The following is a 20,227-nucleotide window of genomic DNA, read 5'->3' on the forward strand; positions in this document are numbered from 1 at the left end:
TTAACATCAGCCCTGAGCTACTGCACAGCAGGAGAGGAAAAGCCAGCAAGACAGAAGTGCAGAGAACCATGGTGAGACTTGTGCACCCTCCTAGAGTCCATCTCTGTGTTTGCAAGTGACAGCAGCTTTACAACACCAAGAGATGTGTGCCCCACCCAGTTTGTGTCAGAGAAAGTGGTTCTGACACACAAACTGCAATTGCTGCAGGATTCAATGTTGGAGTGGCTGGATACCAGGCGCCCACCAAGCCACTCGTGTCACTTTCCACCTCAGGGGTGTCCCTACCCATGGCAAGGTGCTTGCAACTAGCTGGTCTTTAAGGTCCCTTCCAGCCCAACCCACTCTGTGATTCTGTGATTTGTCCAGGTTACTCCATGGAGAGGGCTCACAAGCTAACAATAACCTGAACATGCACTTTCCCCAAAGCCTAGGAAACCTGGTGTCTCCTCCCTGCTAGCTGATGGAGACATAGTTGGTATCTTGATTACATCCATAGGCACGTGGTGACATCTCTGATTTTGTTCCCAAGAGCTGAATAGCTCTTGGGCATCCCTACCTTCCTGCTGACTTTGGGCCCTGTTATGCCAGCATCAGAGCAGCCAGTAAAGACTCCACAGGGCTGTAATCTTTCCACATGTTTCAAAGTTCTGATGAGGGCAGACTGGGTGGTTTCTGCTTCTTATCTGAATTCCCTCACTCCTTCCTGCATTTTCTTTTCTCAAGGACCAACTTCTTGATGGATCCCTTCTTCTCCCTCCTCCCCTAATAACTGGTGATATAGACCCATTGACTTCCATGTCCACTGGGTTTTTTCCACAACTGGGGCAACTGCAGTTCTTGTTTGGGCCCCTATCACCTCAGATGGAGTTTGTCCCCAGTCTCAATCAGGTTACTCTCAGAGGTGGCTGGGGTCCCTGAGTTAACCACAGCCCTCTGACAGCCCTGAACTGGGCTTTGCAGGCACATGCCAAGCCCCAGTACAGTGCCAGAAGCTGCTGGTTTTCACTGGGCTAGGCACCTTCTGTCAGTTGGCACGTCACTTTGCCAGGGTTACTTGCCTGTTCAGGTGTAGTCCCAGGCTATGGGAGGTGATAACTAGCCCAGGCATTTGCCCAAATCCTTCCACACACTCTGCCACCCACGGACCAGCTGCCTCAGGGCACATTTCAGTATTGACTCACCCAAAAATTGTCTTATACCAGGATGACACCAGATTACACAGACCCCATGATATGCCAACCATGTTAATTAGTAGCATTAAATATCTCACATAAAGCTGAGCAGGAACAATAAAGCCACCCACACCAGGTGGGAGTGGGAAATGGATCCTCTCCACAAGGCAGCTCCCCCAGCAGAGCAAGGCCATCAGTGCCAGGGCAAAGCACAGAGCCATGGTTTGTACTAACATGTTCCCAAAGCCCAGCAAAGTAAAGAGATAAGAAATGCAACCAACAAATACTGTGGCCCAACAGGAGCTGCCTACTTAGTAACTACTATGGCTAAAGCACACTTAGCACAGAACAGCCACTGCCTCAGCCCCCACCCTGGGCACCAAACTGTGGTGGGCTGACCCTGACTGGACACCAGGTACCCACCAAGCTGCTCTCTCACTCCCCTCCTCACTGGGAGGAAGGCAGGGAGAAAGGAAGATGGGAATGGAATTTGTGGGCCAAGATAAAGGCAGTTTAATAAAGCAAAAGCAAGGCTGCATGTGGGAGCAAAGGAAAACTAAATATTTATTGTCTACTTTTGACCAGCAGGAGATGTCCGGCCACTTCCTGGGAAGCACAACTTCAGTACACAGAGCAGCTGCTCCAGAGGACAGATGTTTTAGTAAGGAATGCCCCCCATCTCCCTTCTCTTAGTTATTACTGCTGAGGAGATGCCATAGGGTCTGAATAGCCCAAGACCTTGCTCCCACCCCAGTCTGCTGGTGAGGTGGGAATGTTAGAGACAGCCCTGACACTGTGGGAACATTGTTCAAGAACAGCCAAAACACTGGTGTTTTATCAACAGCTTCCTAGCTACCAATACAAAACAGCTCTACAAGGGCTGCTAGGGGTGAAATTACTTTCTTCTCAGTCAGACCAAATACAACTGTTTATTTAAAAAAATTAACAGAAACTTTTAACAAAATCACACCGAACAGTGAGGATCTGAAAAGCCAGGCAGCCAGCACTGGGGGCATCACAAAGAGAAATGCTCTGCAGGCCCTGACCAACCAAAGGGCTAGATGTGCAGACAAGCACCTCCAAGTGGATGGTAAGACCGTGTCCACTTCTCTCATTCAAACAGTGAGCAGGTGAGGTTGTAAATTAGAAACCTGAATCTCTTCTGCATCCTCACTGGTGCCCAAGCACCTGGAGGGCTCCAATGGTGATAATGTTTTTAAAAAAGTTCAATTTGAAAGCAACCACAGCTGCAGTTGCAGCTTGAAGGCAGCGACCTGCTTAAGTGCAACACGAAGAGTATGTCATAGCATAAGGTGTGTGTGACATGCTGCATTTCTTCTTGCCCAAAATCCTACAGAGCTGTCCATTTTTCCCCTTTGTTGCCCTGTATCAGCACAGAACATCCTCTCTAGCTCAGGAAGAAGGGAGAATGAACACATGTATATCCACAGTCTAAGGAGAGTCACCTTTTGCTGGAACTTGGATCACTCCATACCCCATCCCAAATGTGAGAACAGGGCTAGCTCTGGAAGGACAGAGCCCTCTACGAGCTAGGAGCCACAAGGCAATTAATAGATTGCAGGCTGGTGATTTGCCTTCTGCATCTGGATGATCTTGCCAAAGCCACCTCTTCCCACATCGTAGTCTGTCCGGTATTCATCTCGCACCTGGGGCACAGCAACAACACACACATTAACAGCCAGCACTGCCAGCCCCCTGCCAGACCTCAGAATCATCATCCCCTCCTTGTTCAGTTGGTGGGGAACTGAAGCTCACATTAGAAACACTTCAACTCGTCTGACATCTCTTCGACTAATCCACCAAAAAGGTGGTAATGGTGGTGAAAATGACCAAAAAGGACATATTTGATTGTTGAGATTTTTTTCAGGTAAGAAGCAAAGACTCCAAAATATTTTTGTTCAGCTTTTCAGTATGCCCTTCTGAACTGCCAGGCTTGGCCTTCAGAACACTTTATCTCATCTAAACCTCATCTTTGGCCTTGGGGAAACTGCTGTGTTATGAGATTGGCCTGGCAGCCACACTGCTTCTCTCTACTCAAATTCTGGATCATTTCAAGGGTACTAGCTTGGATTAGAGAACATTCTGCTTGCATTGCAGGAAGTTTGGAGTCCTAAACAAAAGTGGCCTTAAGTTCTATTTCCAGCCTTTATCACCAGGTGTCAATTACCAAAACAACCTGAGAGTGAGTAACCCTGGTTATCAGGTCTTTACAGTCTGCACATTGTTCTCCCTGAGACAAAACCAGCAAGTAAGTACAGAGTCTTACAGGATCGAATTCAGGGATGAACTGGCATTGCTTTTACCTGTCCTCCAGTCTTTCCTCTCCCATACTGCCTCCCCTCCTTAAACCCTGCGTCCCAGTCCGTGCGGATGATGCGGTCGTCCAGCCGGGTGCCGTTGATGAACCTCATGGCGTGCTCAGCATCTGCTCTTGTGTAGTACCTGAGGCACTCTGTAAGGACAACTCAGGGTGCTTTTTGTTGGGCACAGGGAAAAAAATGAGGGAAGTATTGTATTTGAGAAGCTGAACTCCCCCCACTGCCTCCCAGCCTCTTCTGCTCTTCTTTATGGGATCAAAAACTGCACTCATGTAAATCCAAGCTAAGACCAGCTCAGCAAGGATTCTGTACTTTAATGTGAGTACCTGCACAGACAAGACCAAGACAATGGAACACAGACATTAAAGCCTTGCTAAGGGCAAGAAATCAGCCTTTTTGTACTATGTAAAACTTGACTGAAATAGAACAAAAGGAGAGCTTTGCACAGACAGCTCCTGGCACAACCTGTATAAGCGTGTACCCTCTGCTTGAAAATGCCCCCATGGCTTATCCTGCTACTTCCTTCAGGTGTGCAGTTGAGATGAGAAAGCAAACATGTGCTCTGGACACGGAAGATGTCAGGCTGATGACTAACAGTTCTCATTTTGGCCCTAAAAGCATTAAAGAAATTAATGAATTAAAAGGGGTTCTCTTCCACCTCCAGAAACTAGAGCTCTGGTGGCACTTGTCACATACAGCACCACTATACAGTCAGTGTCAGGGTGCAGAGAGGAAGGTGCAAGGAGGGACAGGATGTGCCTGGTAGGAAGCACCTGGCTATCATCTTTCCAGCAGCAGCACTGATACACTTCCTGTGCAGAGGAGCTACAGCTGCCAAGCATACCCGTACTGACAGCAGGGAACCAGAAAGGATACTCTACAAAGCAGAAGCCACAGGGGGTTTTCTTGATCTTGTCCAGACCCATGACAATCCTCTTGACATCCCCGCACTTGGAGAAGAGCTCCTGGATCTGCTCCTCGGTGGTGTAGAAGGACAGGTTGCCGACATAGAGCGTGGAGGAAATCTTCAGCGATTTCTCCTGCAGCTGCCTGCTACCCTGCGGGCACAGAGGCGCAGGCCGCGGGCTCAGCGCGCTCGCCGTGCCGCTCCCGCCGCCCCGTGCCCTCCCGCTGCCCGGTTCCTCGCACGGCCTCGTCTCGGCCTCAGCCCTCCCCGCCCCGGCCGGGCCCCGCCACCCGCCGCGCCGGGCGCACCCGGAAGTGCTGGTCGCGGTACTGGCTGATCTCGCAGTACGAGTCGCTGTTGAGCCCGCTGAGCGTGGTGTGCAGCAGCCCCGACATCGCGCCCGCCCGGGCCCCGCTGCCGGGATCCTTCCACAACCGCCGCGCACCGGACGCGGCGAGCGGCGCGCGACGGACGCCGCTCCGTCGCCCCGCGCGATTGGCCACATTGGCTGTCACTCGGGGCGGGAGGCGGGACGAAACAGCCAGACAGCCAATCGGCGGCGCGAGGGCCCGCCGGCAGCGCTGGGTCGGGGCGCGCAGGCGCAGTGCGCGGGCGCTGCTCCCGTGGCTTCGCGCCCCTGACGGAGCTCTCCTGAGGGGCCATGGCGGGGCCGCGGGCGGCGGCCGTGGAAGGTGCCGCGGGCTCTCCCTTCTCGATAAGTGCCGTCACTGGCAGCTGATGTTGGGCTGAGTGTCATGCACCGATGTCGTCCTGTCTTTCAGCGCTGGTGCGGGAGCTGCTGAGGGAAGAGGCGCCGTCCCGTATCGCCGCCCTCACGGAGGAGCTGTTCCAGGCGGCGGAGAGCATCTCTGAAGAGGACGGGAAGGTGGCGGAGGGAGAGCCCCCCGCTCCCAGCCCGTCTGACGAAACGGGGGGTGCATGTGCTTCACACCCCACAGCCCTGGCCCAGGTTGGTGCTGCAGCTCCGTAAACACCAGCGGCTGCTGCTTCCCACCCGTGGCGGGGAAGCTAAAAGTGTAGCACTACTCAAATGTAAAGAAGAGTTCACTTCTTCGTCATTTGCCCCAATAGCATGAAAGTCCGAAATAAAGTGGGAAATGTTATTTTTAAAAGTCAATGTGAAATGATGTTGAATGTAAGTGTGTGTGTCATTGACTCTGCATTGACACTGCATTGACCAAGCTGAATCAGTTTGTGTTCTCAATGTGTTCTCCATGAAACCCACCTGGATGCTGTGTCCAGGTCTGGGGCCACCAACTTCAGAAGGTTGTGGACCTGCTGGAGAGAGCCATGAAGGTGATTGAAAGGTTGGAGCACCTGAGCTGGGAAAGACAGATGGGGTTCAGCCAGAAGAGAAGGCTCTGGGGAGACCTTACTGCACCTTCAGTGCCTTAAGGGGTTCCAAGAGAGCTGGAGAAGGACTTTTGGCAAGGGCTTGAAGTGACAGGAAAAGTGGAAATGGCTTTACATTGAAAGAAGGTTGACTTAGATTAGATATTAGTAAGATACTGAGAGGGTGTTGAGGCCCTGGCACGGGTTACCCAGAGAAGCTGTGACTGCTCCATCCCTGAAAGTGTCCAAGGCCAGGCTGGACAGGGCTTGGAGCAGCCTGGTCTGGTGAAAGATGTCCCTGCCTGTGGCAGAGGGTTGGAACTGGGTGGTCTTTAAGTGTGGTTGTGTTCACAGGGGTTCTTGGATGACGGAAGAGATGAGAATGTTGACTCTATGTTCAGAAGGTTTGATTTATTTTTTTATGATATATATATATTACATTATAACTATACTAAAAAGAAAAAGAAGGACAGGTTTTCTCAGAAGCTAGCTAAGCTAAGAATAGAAAAGAAAAGAATGATAACAAAGGCAGCTCTCTCGGACTCTGTCCGAGATAGCTCAGTCCTTGATTGGCTATTAATTATACACATCTAAGATGGGCCAATCACAGGTGGACCTGTTGCATTCTACAGCAGCAGACAACCATTGTTTACATTCTGTCTCCGAGGCCTTTTATCTTAGAAGGAAAAATCTTAAAGAAAGGACTTTTAGTGAAAAGATGTCTGCGACACTTTAAGGTCACTTCCAACCCAAACCATTCTATGATAATAATGGGAAAAATTACTGGTTACTGATGATGGTAAGGTATTTATTATTTCAAATTACTAGTAGTATCTAGTTGTAATTTTAAGTAAAAATGCAAGCAGAGAGCACTGATGAATTAAGAGTTTGGTACTGGATCAGAGGAGAGGTCCTTCTCACCCTGTGGATTCCCATAGTGACAGCAGATAACCCAAGGAAGAAGAAAACAAGCAGGCATGTAATTTTAACTGCCTGGTAAACAATATTCCAGTACACAATATTATGTTGGAGGTACTCATTTTCAGTCATTGTAAATGTTTATCAGGTGGTTGTTCATAATGTTTGGTTTATTTCTCCTAGAGGAGTACTTAGAAGTAAACATCTACTTTAAAAGTCCTTTTTCAAAGAGAAAACTGGTAATACATGAATCTGAAATAAGGAAAAAGACCAGCTGAGATATTGTCCAACTTCTTTCTCTAAAATTATATTTTCAAGAGACATTTAATAAGTAGCAATTATCAGCTAAGGAACACTGATTTTGGAAATCCTAAATTTGCAACAAGGAGCGTGGTAAGTTAGCAAGTGTTGTAACAGAAAGTGCCATTAGTACAGTGTGCAAAGAAATACAAGAGCACAAAAGTGGTATCCTTCAGTTTTTCTGAAGCAGTTAGGCTAAATTATTTTTGAAGAAAGGAGAAATCATAAATTTGTAATCTGGCCACTTCAATAAGAGGGGCTATGAACTCTCTCCTAGACAGGCAAATATGTATTCATAGGCAAGATCTGTCATGAAAACTAGAATAAAGTGATGGAAAATCAGCCCCTCAGGGTGGGTTGCTAAAGCAGCTTATTGCCTTTATGTAGTGCTGTATCTTTTAAACAAGAGTATATAGTCAGTAACCTTTGTTCTTTGTTTGCTAATATCTAAAGTTTCCCAGTGTAGGTATTTAAAGTAATTAAGCTACTTAGTGGTCTTTTTGATGTGCAAAAGAGGTGAAGCCTTACTACAGATAGTTCTCAAATGTGATAAGATTCTTAGAGTTCTTTTCCAAAGTTCAGATTTTAGGTGAAGAAATGCTACATCCATTCAGCATGCCTGTTTTCAGGTCACTGTCCAACAGGTCCCTGTGGGATCCTGTGATAGTTTTATGGAAAACTCACACCTGTGGTGTGAAAGGGAGTTGTGTAAACATGTGGAGAAACCATTCCTGTGAACCACGTGAAAGATGCTTCTTTTTCCAGTAGTAAATTTCAATGGGATCCATTGATCCATGGGCAAAATTAAACTGAGTGGAATTTTCCTCTTCAGGTTGAAGAGAGTGCAGTCAGCTTGTGGAACTGGACAGTGACCAAACACACGGGTGCTGTTATCAGTGATGAGCAAAGAGCCAAATGTACGTATGTTCTGTACCTCCCTAAGGGTGTTCTGTGTGCTGCAGCATGGAAACTAAACACTCTCTGCTGGCAGGATATATCTTGAAAGTAAAATGCACTTTAAAATGCATTTTTCAGTGCATAAACAGTGCTGGAGATTTGTTTGAGTCTTTGCAGACATGGGCTAGAAAGAGAAAAATGTACTAGTGGGCTTGTATAAACAGTTCAAGAAGAAGCATCCTGATGTAGTAGTTATCTTCTTGTGACACAGAATCAGTGTAGGCATTCTTATCACTCCCCTTTCCATACCAGCTAAGAGGTGATGTGACCAAAGGAAGCTGTAATTTGCCTTCTGATGCTGTGGTTCAAATCCAAAAATGTATGGAAAAAACATAGATGTAAATCTTAGATTGTTGGTCACTTAATTTATATCAAGTGAGATTGTTTTTTTAATGTAACTATCTCATCCATGTTTGCATAGAGAAACATTCTAGGTCCTCTTTTCACTGACCTACTTTAGCCAGGTGCACAGCTGGTGGGTTCTCTTGGGCCAGGAGCAAGGCTGGGAGAAAGCAGAAATGAGCTCTTGGTGTTTTCCCTCAGCGTGTTCTTTGTGTGGTTCTGTGGGATTGCAGAGTCAGGCCTACATTCTTGTCTTGAGGGATTATAGTCAAAATGATGTATAATCTGCATCATATAAATTACACCAGGCAAAGGGAAAAGGGTAAGTTGACACAAAGTAGAGCGTGATGTTGTCAGATCACAGCTGAAGGGCAAGGGAGAGGCTGTTTTAAATTTATTAAGTAGTGTCTTTTCCATCCCTGATGTCTAAGGAAGGTCTGAAAATATTTTTGCTTTTTACTTTGAAACTGTAGAGATTATTAAACTTCATTTCCTTAGTTTGCTGAAGGCTATTTTGAGGCTTCAGGAAATGTTACTGTAAGCACCTGCAATATAATTAAATCCTTGAATACCATGTATTTAACTTAAACTCTCTCTAAATTGTTTAATAGGTATTTTAATGAGAATATATATTTTTTTCCTTACTGTCTGAAAAGCAATTTTAAACATCTTGGCTAAAATTCAGATTTCTTTGACTCCTGAAGCTTTCACATTTTCCTGTCTTGTGATTTAAAATGCCAGATAGTCTTTCAGATATGGCAGGGCTTGACTTTCTGAAAAAAAAAAATGAAGAAGTAGAGAGAAGGAAACTTGAATGCCTGCACTGTTTTCTTGCAGTGCGGTTTGTTGCCTGCAGACTGATTTGCCTTTGTGAGGGCAGCGATCCTCCGGAGGGAACTATTCGAAGACAGATTTTGGTAAGGCTAATTGTGGGTGTGTAATGAAATACAGTTGATCCCCCAGGGAAGTCTTCAAATCTTATTACATTTGCTTTGGAAAGGGAGTGAAGTATCCGTCTAGTTCTGGAAGGGTAACTGGTGTTTTGGCAGGAGCATTGCTGACTCTCTCTTCTCATCGCTTAAAGATAAGATTGATGATCCCATTTTTTCCCTTTAAAAAAAACAAAGTACATGCTGAAGTGAGACCTGTATCTTACAGGGGTACCTTGCTGAGCCATTGGAGCTAGGAGTGTCTGGGCAGTGTGGTTAGCATCACATCTTCTCAAGGGTAAAATATGTTATGAGCAGGACATGTATTTATTTATCTTATAATATTGTCTAGTAGGCCACCATAAGTCTTATGCTGTATCTGAGTGTTCATTCAGAAGTGAGAGTTGCTGGTTAGATATTACAGAGCTGAAATACCCTTGTCCTGTGTTAGATATGTGCTACAACGAGATGAGATCTTAGATTACCCTTCTTGAAAATGACTGCCTTTTCACAAAAGACCATTTCCTCCTTCAGATGTCTATGAAAACTGGGAAAGGATGGATAGATATTGGAAAAGCTGGTCTTGCAGATGGATTTCTAGAGAATGCCATGAATGTAAGTTCTTTGCCACTTTTGATTTCTTACATACACCCCTGTTTGTAAGTTCCACGGGTGATGCCTGCACTTTGTTTTGCAGAGTATAGAAAAGCTGTATGCCAAGTTACGGAAGGGGAGTGAGGGTGAAGCAGATATTCAAGGGCACAGAGCTGATGTGGAGAAGAGCCTTTTCAAAGTACTCTCTTACCAAGCTGAATCAGTATGTGTTCTCAGTTTTCCTTCTAAGTCACTCTATACCTTGTAGAGGTATAGAGGGAAACTCTGACCCAGTTATTAGATACCTGAATGCTTGGCATTGAGGACTTGCTGAGGGATAGCTTTCCTTCACTTAGATACAAGATAGCAGATCTCATGTTTGCATTCAGTGTTGCAATCATTTAATGATTTTTAATTTCCCTCATTTATCGCAGTCATTCTTGCAGTGGTGTTTATCTCTTCTAGTTCAGATTTGTTGCTTTATGATTTGGCTATCATGGCTGTTTATAAAATAAACAGCTGCCTCTATGAATCATACATGGGTCAGTTCCAACAGTGTCCTGTGCTTGACTGGAGAACAAGGCAAATAACTGTAGTTTAAAAGACGTAATTTAGAAATTCTGAGAGGAATTGTTTTTCCTTCAGAAGTGCCTGAGAACTCTATCAATCCTACAGAGCATTACAGACACAGAAGTGCAAATACAGAGAATGTAGTTCCTGCATTTGTTGGTCACACCACTGACCTCAGTATCTAGAATGGAAGTGCTATCTCCAAAATTCTCAGGAGCTACCCTAAACACGACAAAGCAATGGCCCATATTTTAATTTGGTCATGGAAACAAAAGGAGAGGTGGTATAAATTTTGCTGAGCTCTTGTATCATCTTAACACGTGAATGATTTTGTCCCATGTCTCTGGCATACTACCTAAGGACTGCAGTGATTTTCTGGATCTCTTGATCATCTGGCAATATAGAAAAATAGAATTATTATAGCACTGTAAGGACAGATACCTAATCCCAAACCTAGCTTTACTGCATGTGAAAAGCCCAAGTCCTATTTTAAAGAATGAGGTTTTTAGTGAATTTTAAAGAGCAGTTGCACACTAACAGTTTGTTGGCATGCTGTTCTGCTTTCTCAGGCTGTTGCTCAAGGGGATTTTCAGAAAGCGGTGATGTGCGTGCAGCGCTGCAAAGATATGTTGATGAAATTGCCAAAAGAAGTAAGTGAAATCTTCCCTTCTTTATCATTGCAAACTTTGAGAACCTATTTTCCTCTCTGTATGTTAAAGCATGACATATACCATAGAAAATTCTGAAAAGTACTCTGAACTGAAGATCTCTTCTGCGATTGGTTGCCTCTTTCAGATTTTGTTGCTAAAAATTTTGTGTGGAAACAGTGGAGTTTTTTCAGAGTGCATTTTTTTATTGCTTCTCTTAGATTAAAATTTTAAATAGAATAATAAACTCTTTCCTAAACAATGAGAAGACAAATCAGCAAGCAAGGCAAAAAGATTTCTAAATTGAATGAATATACCACCTACTCTCTACAGAACCAGCTGCATTTTACATCTTGATCTGGTATATTGCATCTTGTACCCATGTGAACATTTGTCTGGGGACAGATGGGACAAGAGAAGAGCTGAGTTACAAAGTTACTGATATGCAAGTCTATCACTACCATCAGTACTAATCTTCATCTTCAGGAAACTGTAGAGCTATGAATGGTTTTTGTAGTAGTTTTTGTAGTTCTTGTCTCACAGGGAAAACAAACTATCATATGCAGATTAGTTTTTTGTTTGCAAAGATAAAAGTCTATTATAGTTATATCAGAATAAACTTCCTGACATTTATTTTCATTTGTTTACATGTTTTCCCAATATTTAAGAAACATTTTGTTCCTGTTTCTCTGGCACAGATAATAGAATTCAAAGGAGCAGATGCAAATTCTTAAAGAAAAATACGGGAAATATTGTTGGAGTTTATTTGTGTTTTTAACCAATTAAACTCCAACTGATTTTACATTGCTTTTTATCATCTTCAGGCTATGTTCAAGTGTATCTGAGTGACTAAGTTGCAGGGGTCTAGCTTTGATTTGAATTATAAGAGCAGAACTTCTTACTGTTGAAAATGTTCACTGGGATCTTTGCCCTCCTGTTTTTCATTTAATTCTAAATTAATTTAATTCTTTCTGCTTGAACTCCTTCATTAAATAATATTAAACTTCTTGTGATGAAAGCTCTTCACAAAGCAGGAGCACTGATGCAGACAAGGTAAAAGTTCTGGTCATGAGAGAGTGATACAATTGACTTCTGATTTAAAAGGTGGTATTTAAAAAATGAGGAAAATGGAAAGAGCTAGTGATTGCTGAGTGAATCCAAATCTTTTGCACTGCTGGGTAGCTCTCAATCCTAAACTCTTCCAGGCTCTCATTACACCAGAGAGTCCTTGGAGAGTAACACAGGGAGATTATTGTGTTGTGTGGTACCAGAGATCAGCTGGAGAGGATTGTGATCCTTGATAGTCTATGAACCAATGCTCAGAACAGGAGACTTTCTCTCCTGGAAAGAAAACATTCACAAATGAACCTGTGAAAAATAAGGTTTCACATCTGAGAGTGATCTCTTTTGTCTTTATGCATATACCTACTCTGTGCTTTTGCTTCTGGATTGCAAAAAAAAAAATAAATTGAAACAAGATGTTGTCCTACCCTTCTCATTTTTGTCTGAGAATTTGAAATCTGCAGTCCCTTGCAAAAAGCATCATTTATATTTGGGAAAAAAAGATACTGCAGAGGCAAAATGGATGTAAATATTGGCAGCCTGCTGGCATATAAAATGACTTTTTGTCTCTTCTTTGGATGACATATGACAGCTGCAAATAATTTCAAAGAAATGACAAGTTGTTATGAACAGATGTTGTCAGGGCTGACTGATAAAGCTCTGAATAACCAAGCATTCAAAAGCACTTTTCTTTTACATCTTGTAATCCTTTTTTAAACCCAAAGAGAAATGCTGGGAAGAAGCCTGCCATGAAACAGGTAGAGTCCTCTTCACTTAATTATGTAAAACATTTTTGTTATTAAAAAAAAAAAGGGTTATAGTACTACAGTTTTGGCTCTCAAATTTCATTTTTTATTGTTTAATTTCCACAGTTCCAGTGCTTTCAATGTGATTTATTGAGGAACTCTGTGTTCCTCATGTGTTTCAAAAATCCTGTCCTGGTCTGGTTAATGATACTTCACTTTGCCATGCAATTAATGATTCCATTTTAGTCATCTTCAGCATCCCCTTGCAAAAGGCCAGAAGTGATAGCAGTGGAAATATCTTGAAAGTAAAATGCATTTTAAAGAACCTGAGGCTCGAGTGCCATAGATGTAGATGTTTTACAAGAACATTATAGAAGCAGGAGTCTTTTATTCCAGACCTGTTACCTGTCAATCCTCTGTTACAATTTTGGAGTGGAAACCTATGAATGGAAGAGGTATGAACAGAGCTCCTTCTGGCTCAGGTAATGTGCAAAGATCAAATAAACAAACCCTTGATTCTGAGATGTAAAAATGTGTGTGAAGGAGAGAGGAGAGCAAGGGAAAGTAGAAGTCTCAGTAAAATGTGAGAATACAAGATTTTAGCTGAACCAAATTATCTGAGCAGATATTTTGTCATGGTTGTACACTATTGCCCAAAATCTATATTTGTTTTCCCACATGGATTTTCATGCCATTAGAATGAAAGTCATCTTCCAGTGGTTCTTGCCAATTCTCTCCCTAGCCCTTCCTCCAAAGGGATTAGTTTTCTGAAGAGTCCTTGACTGATGAAAGGCACAAACATCAAGGTGCAAAAGGAATGGGTTGAGATGGTTTGGGTAGGATCCAAATAACTACTGTGGTATTACTAAGGATGAGGAAATGTAGGCTATGAGGAATAGCATCCTCATGCCATGGTAACAGCCTCACTGCAGAAAATTTGTGTTAATGTCTTCTTGTTCTTTTAAATAGAAGAAAATGGAGGGCAACAGATCAAATTCCAAATCATTATGGTTGTATCTGTCGTCAAAGAGGATTTGTAGAAATGCTCAGAATTAGTTACATCTGGTGCTTTGGAGATTATTTTATATTTTATTCCTTTGGAAAATTAAATACCGAATCCCGATGACAAAATTTGAGGAGGAAATAAAGCTTTGCACAGTGCAAATAATAATCCGGAGAAAGAGTGTGGCTCCATCTAGTGGGTTAAGATTTCCCTGGTCTGAGAATATATTAGATTAGAAAACAAGAGTCCAGTTACTGTTTTTCTTTCTAACAGTTCGTCATTCACAGCATTTGCAATCAAATTTGGTTTTGTGTAATTATCACTGTGTTTTCTCCTGGGTGGTTCTTTGTTCTGCCACTTAACTTCTAGAAGAAGGATGGGGATCACGAGTTACAGGTTCTGTCTTTGCTGTTGGTGTGCTGTGGTCTGGAGACCAGTCATGAATAGATTTTGTGTATTGCCATATTGTATTCCAGCTGAGAATGGAAACACTTGCTTCTTCAAAATCTCTGTGGTTAAAATTGATAAAATCTACCAAAATGTTTGAATAGAAGATGTTACAGAATGTGCTGCAACAGGTTGAAGAAAGTGATTGAGTACAATTTTTAATGTAAGGGTAGAAGGAACCCAGAATTTTCTATTCTCTGGTAAAAGCGGCTACTGAGATTATTTTGTGTGGTTTATGTGATTTTTAACTGCTTAGGAAGTGGGAAAGGATAGGAATTTTGAACATATCAGAAGATTGACTGAATTTAGCTCTGTCATCCTGTTTAATTCTAACTTCCATTTATCCTTGATAGCCAGAGTTATGACATTGGGAAGATGGACATGAAATATTCTGTTGGCAAAGAAATGCAGGTAAGAAATAGAGAAATTTCTATTTACAAATAGGAGCATTTTGTTAAACTGACTCCAGTGTATTATCTGCCTTTTCTGTGCAAACCTGCCCAGTGATGTCTTGGTCTCCTTTTTAGTAGTCTGCTGTGAAGTTTGGCAGAGTTTAAAGTTCAGTTGTTACAAGCATCAGTCACTGATGAGTGCCATTAAATCACATTTGATTCTGCTATTTCACAGAAATCAAAGTGTAGAAAGAGGCTGAAGTAGATCCTGAAAGGGCATCTCTTTGTCCATTCCTCTTCTCTTTCAATACCTCATCAGTTGAGCTGTGTCATTTGTGATAGATGTTTCTCTGTCTCATTCAGAAGTCAGTTTATTCTTTTACTTCCGACTGCGGATATGAAGATTTTAATTTCTTCCTCTTTATGTAAATAATTTATGTATTTGAAGTCCATCATCATGTAGGTCTTTGTCCTGCTTTTTTATTTGTTTATTTTCCTCTGTGAAACGTGTACCTCCTGCTATTTCAATTTCTTCTTTCTTTTTTTTTCCAGTTATCTGATTTGCCTTACAACCCTTTGGTTTTTCTCTGAATTCTAGTTGATTCATGTCCTATGTGTACTGCATTGCTTCAAGACTGGATATATTTGAGATGTGAGAAATCACCTTATATGTCTGATACCAGACAGGGTTTTTTGCCTCAAAGAGCTTTTATTTTTCATGGCCTTAGAATTTAAGTGATTTGTGTTCATATGTATGTTTGTATGTGGCTATTTTTTTGTTCCCAGGCTAAAGTGCTGCGACTGTTAGCCACGACCTATTTTGAGTGGGATTGCAGCCTGTACCTGGACAAGGCATTGAAAGCCATAAGCTTGGCAAATCAGGTACTAATTTTTGCTGTATTTAAAGATTGCAATAAATGAAACTCAAGCATTTATTGACATGGTAATATGGACCACATTAATCCCTGGTGTGTAATCCTTGACAACAGATTGAGATGTGTTTGCTTTATGTTTCCATGCTCTTATGGATATTTTGGTGTTCCCAGCTATTATTTTTTTGTAGATAAATACTTTTTTTGCATGTAGAAGTAGAGCTGCCCTCCTGCTTCCTGTGTGTTAGTAGTAAGGTCCTTTGATGATGGTGTGACTAAAATTTCTCAGATGTGTGAGTTGATACAGACAGGCAGCTGGGACAGCCACAAACCCACAGCTAAAGCACAGAGAGTAAAATGATTTCCGTTACCTCATTGTCTGGGGGATCCCCAAAGCAACACCCAGGCAGAGGCATGCAAGCAGATCTGAAAAATGAGGTGTATAAACACCAGCTACCCTGAAGGAAGTTCATACATCTCTAAGCAGCCATTTCAGCAAGGTCTCTTGATCCTTTACAAATTCTGTTTCCCATAGAGACTTGAATTAATTTTGTGCTTCTGTCTATTCAGGTCAGTATGGATTAAATGAAATCTGAAAAATTCCTATTTGTCTTTGGTTGATCATTAAAAATAATTAATTTTCTGTTTTGTACAAAACAAGTTTTAAGTATGAAATTTTGCTTTAAATGGAAGCTGAAATTCAATTTCTGCATGCTGCCTGATTTACAGGCAGATCATAATGCATATGCTCATGAGATCAGGATAAAAGGCAGTGTATTTAGTTATGCAAATAATGTGCTGCTACAGTATCTAAGCCTTTTGTCCTATTCTACTGTTTTCTTTTGCAAAGTCTTTTGAGGCAGAAAGTGTTTTTATCATAATTTTTGATAATGTAAATTTTGATATTGTGTGAGGGTATGGAAAACCAGAAGAAAATGTTGATTCTAGAACCTGAAAAATGCACTATTTTAGTGAGGGCTTTAGTAAACAGTCTTCATTATTTCCAATTGCTCCCACTGTTGTTGACTCCTGAATTTCTTCTTTTTATAAACTACTTTGAATCTACTCATATTAATTCTAGATTAATCTAGCCAATTCACACACAGGAAAGCTGGAAATGTTTCTATCATTCAGTAATGTTCAGCTTCTATTTAAAAGTATCAAAAACGAGCCACAACAAACTGAGAATTTTGCGTCTTTTGCTTTCATTATCCTTGTGGTCTTTTGGTGGTGTAAGAATAAATAATAAAGATGCACATTGCATTTAGAAGAAATTATGGCATAAGTTGCCTACCACTTGCTTCAGTCATTAAAATGGAAGTGAAAATTTCAGTGGGGAGTATGTGATTCCTTAATATTTGTCTGTATTATGAATGTGCTGTACTCTCACAGGATCTGTGTTCTATGAGGAGCTGTCCAAGTAATGTATTGTTTTTCATTGTGCAGGAGAATTTGCACCCAGCAGGGTTTTTTTTGAAAGTTAAAATTCTTCTTAAAAGTGGAGCATCAGATGAAGATATCAAGTCAGGTATCACAGCTCTCCCTAGGTTTCATATTACTTCATATCCAAGGAGACTGCATGTGTCATACATAGAAAAAAAATTTTGTGGTTTTGGCAGAATTTTTATTAGCTAAATGTCCTTTTGGTTATGAAGTATGAGACATAGTACTCAGTGTTCACAGAGGAGGTATCCAGATGCTAATTTCAATAGCCTTGCTGCAAATTGGGGTGGGGGGAGGAGCTCTGAAGGCTGTTAAAAGGAAGAGAGTGAAAATGTAGCAATGTAAAGCTACAGTTTATTTAGACATATGCATAAGATTATGCAGAAGAGTGAAGGTGCATTGACTTACACAGTCAGCACAGAAGAAAGGCTCGTGAAGCATTGCTGTTCTCTGGGTGGGATTTTGCAGATTTTGACCAAGAGACATCATGTACTGAGCAGTGTGTTATAAACCTCTATTACAAGAGTTTGTTTAAGTCAAGTAAACTCTTTTCTCCTGATTTCTCACATTTATCACTTGAGCAGAACTGATTCTGCTATAAAATGAGAGGATAAGAAACTTTTTGGAGAGACTTTAATATAGAAAGGATAATTAATGTGTCAGAGAAATTTATTTTCATAAATAATGAAATCTTAAGGAAGAGAGGCTTTGTACATTTCAGGTTGGAAAGCATCAGATCTGTAATGAATAATCTGAGAAATGAGGAACTTTTTTGCAGAGAGCTGAGGGCTTTGAATGCTGTCAGACTAGCAGAAATGGTAACTCCACATTCCTCCTTGGGGCTTTCAGCCAGATTTCAAGTAGCCAGTCATTTAAATCTTACAGTTTCAAATAAACATACAGTAGCTGACTTGTGTTCTTCAGTTTGAATTGTGAAACCATATAGTTGCCTATCACAACACACTTGGCTATTGTTTAGTAACACTAAGCCTCCAGTCAGTTTTTCAAGCACATTTATTGAGTGGATGTCTCTTTTCTTGTATGGCTGGCAAAAAAGTGTGTTCTCTGTCTTTTGAGTGAAGATTCCTGCTCAATTTTAGGCATTTCACTAAAATCTTGTGTTGCACACTTGCATCAGCTGCCTTCAAATGCTTCTTTTAACAACTGTTCCATGTCCTTGTGTATTCCTTCTCTGATCTCATCCAAGCTACAAATGTATCTGTTTTGTTCTTAACCATTCAGCACAGAGTAACAGTTTTAAAACTTTATCTGAGTGGTGTAAAACTGATACCTGCTTATCAGCACCAGTCAGTCCAACAGCTGATGCTCAGGGCATTATGCTGAAGTAGTTCCCAGTGCCATATGATACCACACCCAGCCTGAGCACTAACCTCAGTGTTAGGTTGTTCCTGCTGGATAAGGATGAGACATTTTGATAAAAGGCAGCTTTAGGCAAAAAATAGATAATTATTCTACAAAAGTTTATGCTGCTCCTGTTTAGAGAGACAGAGGGCTGGAATTCCAGGGCTATCAGCCTGTCACCTTTCTGTAGTACTGCATTAACTGTACAGTGAAAGTCAAAACACAATAGGTATTATTCTTCCATATGTTGTACCTCTGTTATAGAGTTGCTTGGGTTTTTTTTTCAGTTTTGTTTCTGTCTTTCAAAGAAGGTGTAAGAGATAAGTGGTAAATTGAGCAATTAAGTGTCTAAGTTGATTACATAATCTCAAGTGCTTTGTGTTCTGTCTAGCTCTTGCAGAATTCACACACTTTGACATGTCTTTAGACTTCTGTTTGAATACTGCCAAACTGCTGCTGGAGCATGGAAGGTATGAAAGCATCTCTAAGTGGGGTAAACACAATGTTTGGAGGTTTTGGGTGTTTCTTTATAAGCAAAGAACATCTATTACACAATGATGCATTATTTCAAATAAAAGCTCATGGGGGTAAGGTGAAAGGTTTTGAGAGGGAGCCTGTCTTCTATAGCAAGGAGATAATGATTATGGCAGCAACAGAACAGAGTGTGAAATAAGTGTAATGGCAATTTGCAGTGCTGTAGACTTACTTTGGAATGATTAAGATTCATTATGTAGTTTTATTATATGTCTGGAATCATCAGACTGATATTTTTTTTTCTAACCAACCATCAGAATGACTTTGGAGCCCTAGAACCATTCTTGGGAAAAAACAGTAGAAGGATAACAAGTTACTGCAAAATAAATTGAGGCACAAATTTTTACCCTGTTAAGTGCTCCATCATGATTATGTATGTATATGCTTGTATCTTGATGCAAATGTGAAGAATAAACTCTTCTGAATACAGTGGAAGAAGCCTGTGGTAAGAGGAAGCTGCCACTGAATAGATGAACTGTAACAAATTCATACCTTGATTCATTCTGTCGGTGTGATTGAATGACAAACATGCTGTATGGTGTGAATATGTTAATCTCTAGAATGGAAAATTAACAGCTCTTCTGATGCAGCCTCTTAAAAATGCATCTCTGTGAATAGGGAATCAGTTGGTTTTGATTTTCTGAAATCTGTTCCTGAACGATTTGAATCTTCACCTGACCTTGGAAAAATTACCCTGCTCCACATTGAGTTCCTGCTGCAGAATAAGAGGGAGCTGCTCGCTAAGCAAAAGATTGAAGAAGTTATTATAGGTCTGTACCCATCTTTTGCTGCTGTTTACTGAAAGCTGGATGTAGTTGGCTAAAGTCTTGCATTCTAATTTTCACTTTTTTTCCTTATTCTTGTTTTTCTTTCTGTCTGTTTTCCATTATGTTTCTTTTACTTGGCAACTTTCAACTTCCATATTGAACAACAGTCACGATCAAGTTTAAGGTTAAATTCGTTTGCTTGAGCAATTCCTCTTTCTTAGTGTAGTCTGTGTGTGACTGATATATGTGGATTAGAAACATTAACCAGTGTGATGTTAATACTTTGTCCATCCAGCCCAATTTATTTTTGTTTGTCAATGTAAGACAGGTTGCATATCCTTGTTAGAGCAGCTGGATAACAGTTTATTTTTCAGGTCTGTTGCACCTGTAGCACTGTAGTATTTTTGACTACTGATCTGCTGTAAAACAAATCCTATTTCATGTTGCATCTAGCTAGGACCAAGAGCTACATTTACATTGTTCAAGCATGAAAATATTTTTCTCTTACCCACTGAGTATTTTGAGTTTTGCTTGGTTGATTCATTGGTTTGTTTTTTTTTTTTTATAAACA

At 41.4% G+C, this 20,227-nt stretch overlaps 2 protein-coding genes across 2 annotated transcripts in view; one reads left to right on the forward strand and one right to left on the reverse strand.

The window, feature by feature from the left end:
* Positions 1–2,082: 2,082 nt before the first annotated feature.
* LOC118698822 (nuclear cap-binding protein subunit 2) lies at positions 2,083–4,869 on the reverse strand. Its single transcript, XM_036402363.2, has 4 exons — positions 4,727–4,869; positions 4,388–4,569; positions 3,497–3,635; positions 2,083–2,839 (listed from the first exon to the last, which is right to left on the reverse strand). Exons 1-4 carry the CDS (start codon positions 4,811–4,813, stop codon positions 2,741–2,743), a joined length of 507 nt encoding a protein of 168 aa, XP_036258256.1. The 5' UTR covers positions 4,814–4,869; the 3' UTR covers positions 2,083–2,740.
* Positions 4,870–5,010: 141 nt separating this feature from the next.
* TEX11 (testis expressed 11) overlaps positions 5,011–20,227 on the forward strand; it is a 34,147-nt gene continuing 18,930 nt past the window's right edge. The window contains exons 1-13 of the mRNA XM_054516369.1: positions 5,011–5,110; positions 5,201–5,388; positions 7,822–7,906; positions 9,126–9,205; positions 9,752–9,832; positions 9,915–10,034; positions 10,951–11,031; positions 13,233–13,318; positions 14,640–14,697; positions 15,465–15,560; positions 16,997–17,078; positions 18,747–18,825; positions 19,508–19,659. Of these exons, the coding sequence (XP_054372344.1) occupies positions 5,080–5,110; positions 5,201–5,388; positions 7,822–7,906; positions 9,126–9,205; positions 9,752–9,832; positions 9,915–10,034; positions 10,951–11,031; positions 13,233–13,318; positions 14,640–14,697; positions 15,465–15,560; positions 16,997–17,078; positions 18,747–18,825; positions 19,508–19,659 (1,219 nt within the window). The 5' untranslated portion in view covers positions 5,011–5,079. The remainder of the gene's footprint in view (positions 5,111–5,200; positions 5,389–7,821; positions 7,907–9,125; positions 9,206–9,751; positions 9,833–9,914; positions 10,035–10,950; positions 11,032–13,232; positions 13,319–14,639; positions 14,698–15,464; positions 15,561–16,996; positions 17,079–18,746; positions 18,826–19,507; positions 19,660–20,227) is intronic.

The sequence above is a fragment of the Molothrus ater genome, chromosome 14 (genome assembly GCF_012460135.2).
Source record: "Molothrus ater isolate BHLD 08-10-18 breed brown headed cowbird chromosome 14, BPBGC_Mater_1.1, whole genome shotgun sequence".
NCBI classification, from domain to species: Eukaryota; Metazoa; Chordata; class Aves; order Passeriformes; family Icteridae; genus Molothrus; species Molothrus ater.

Coding starts and splice junctions, on each gene's coding strand:
- LOC118698822 (XM_036402363.2), bottom strand. CDS start 4,813: ATGTCGGGGCTGCTGCACACCACGCTCAGCGGGCTCAACAGCGACTCG. Junction 4,570..4,726: donor ACCGCGACCAGCACTTCCGG/GTGCGCCCGGCG, acceptor CTGTGCCCGCAG/GGTAGCAGGCAGCTGCAGGA. Junction 3,636..4,387: donor TGTGGCTTCTGCTTTGTAGA/GTATCCTTTCTG, acceptor AGAGTGCCTCAG/GTACTACACAAGAGCAGATG.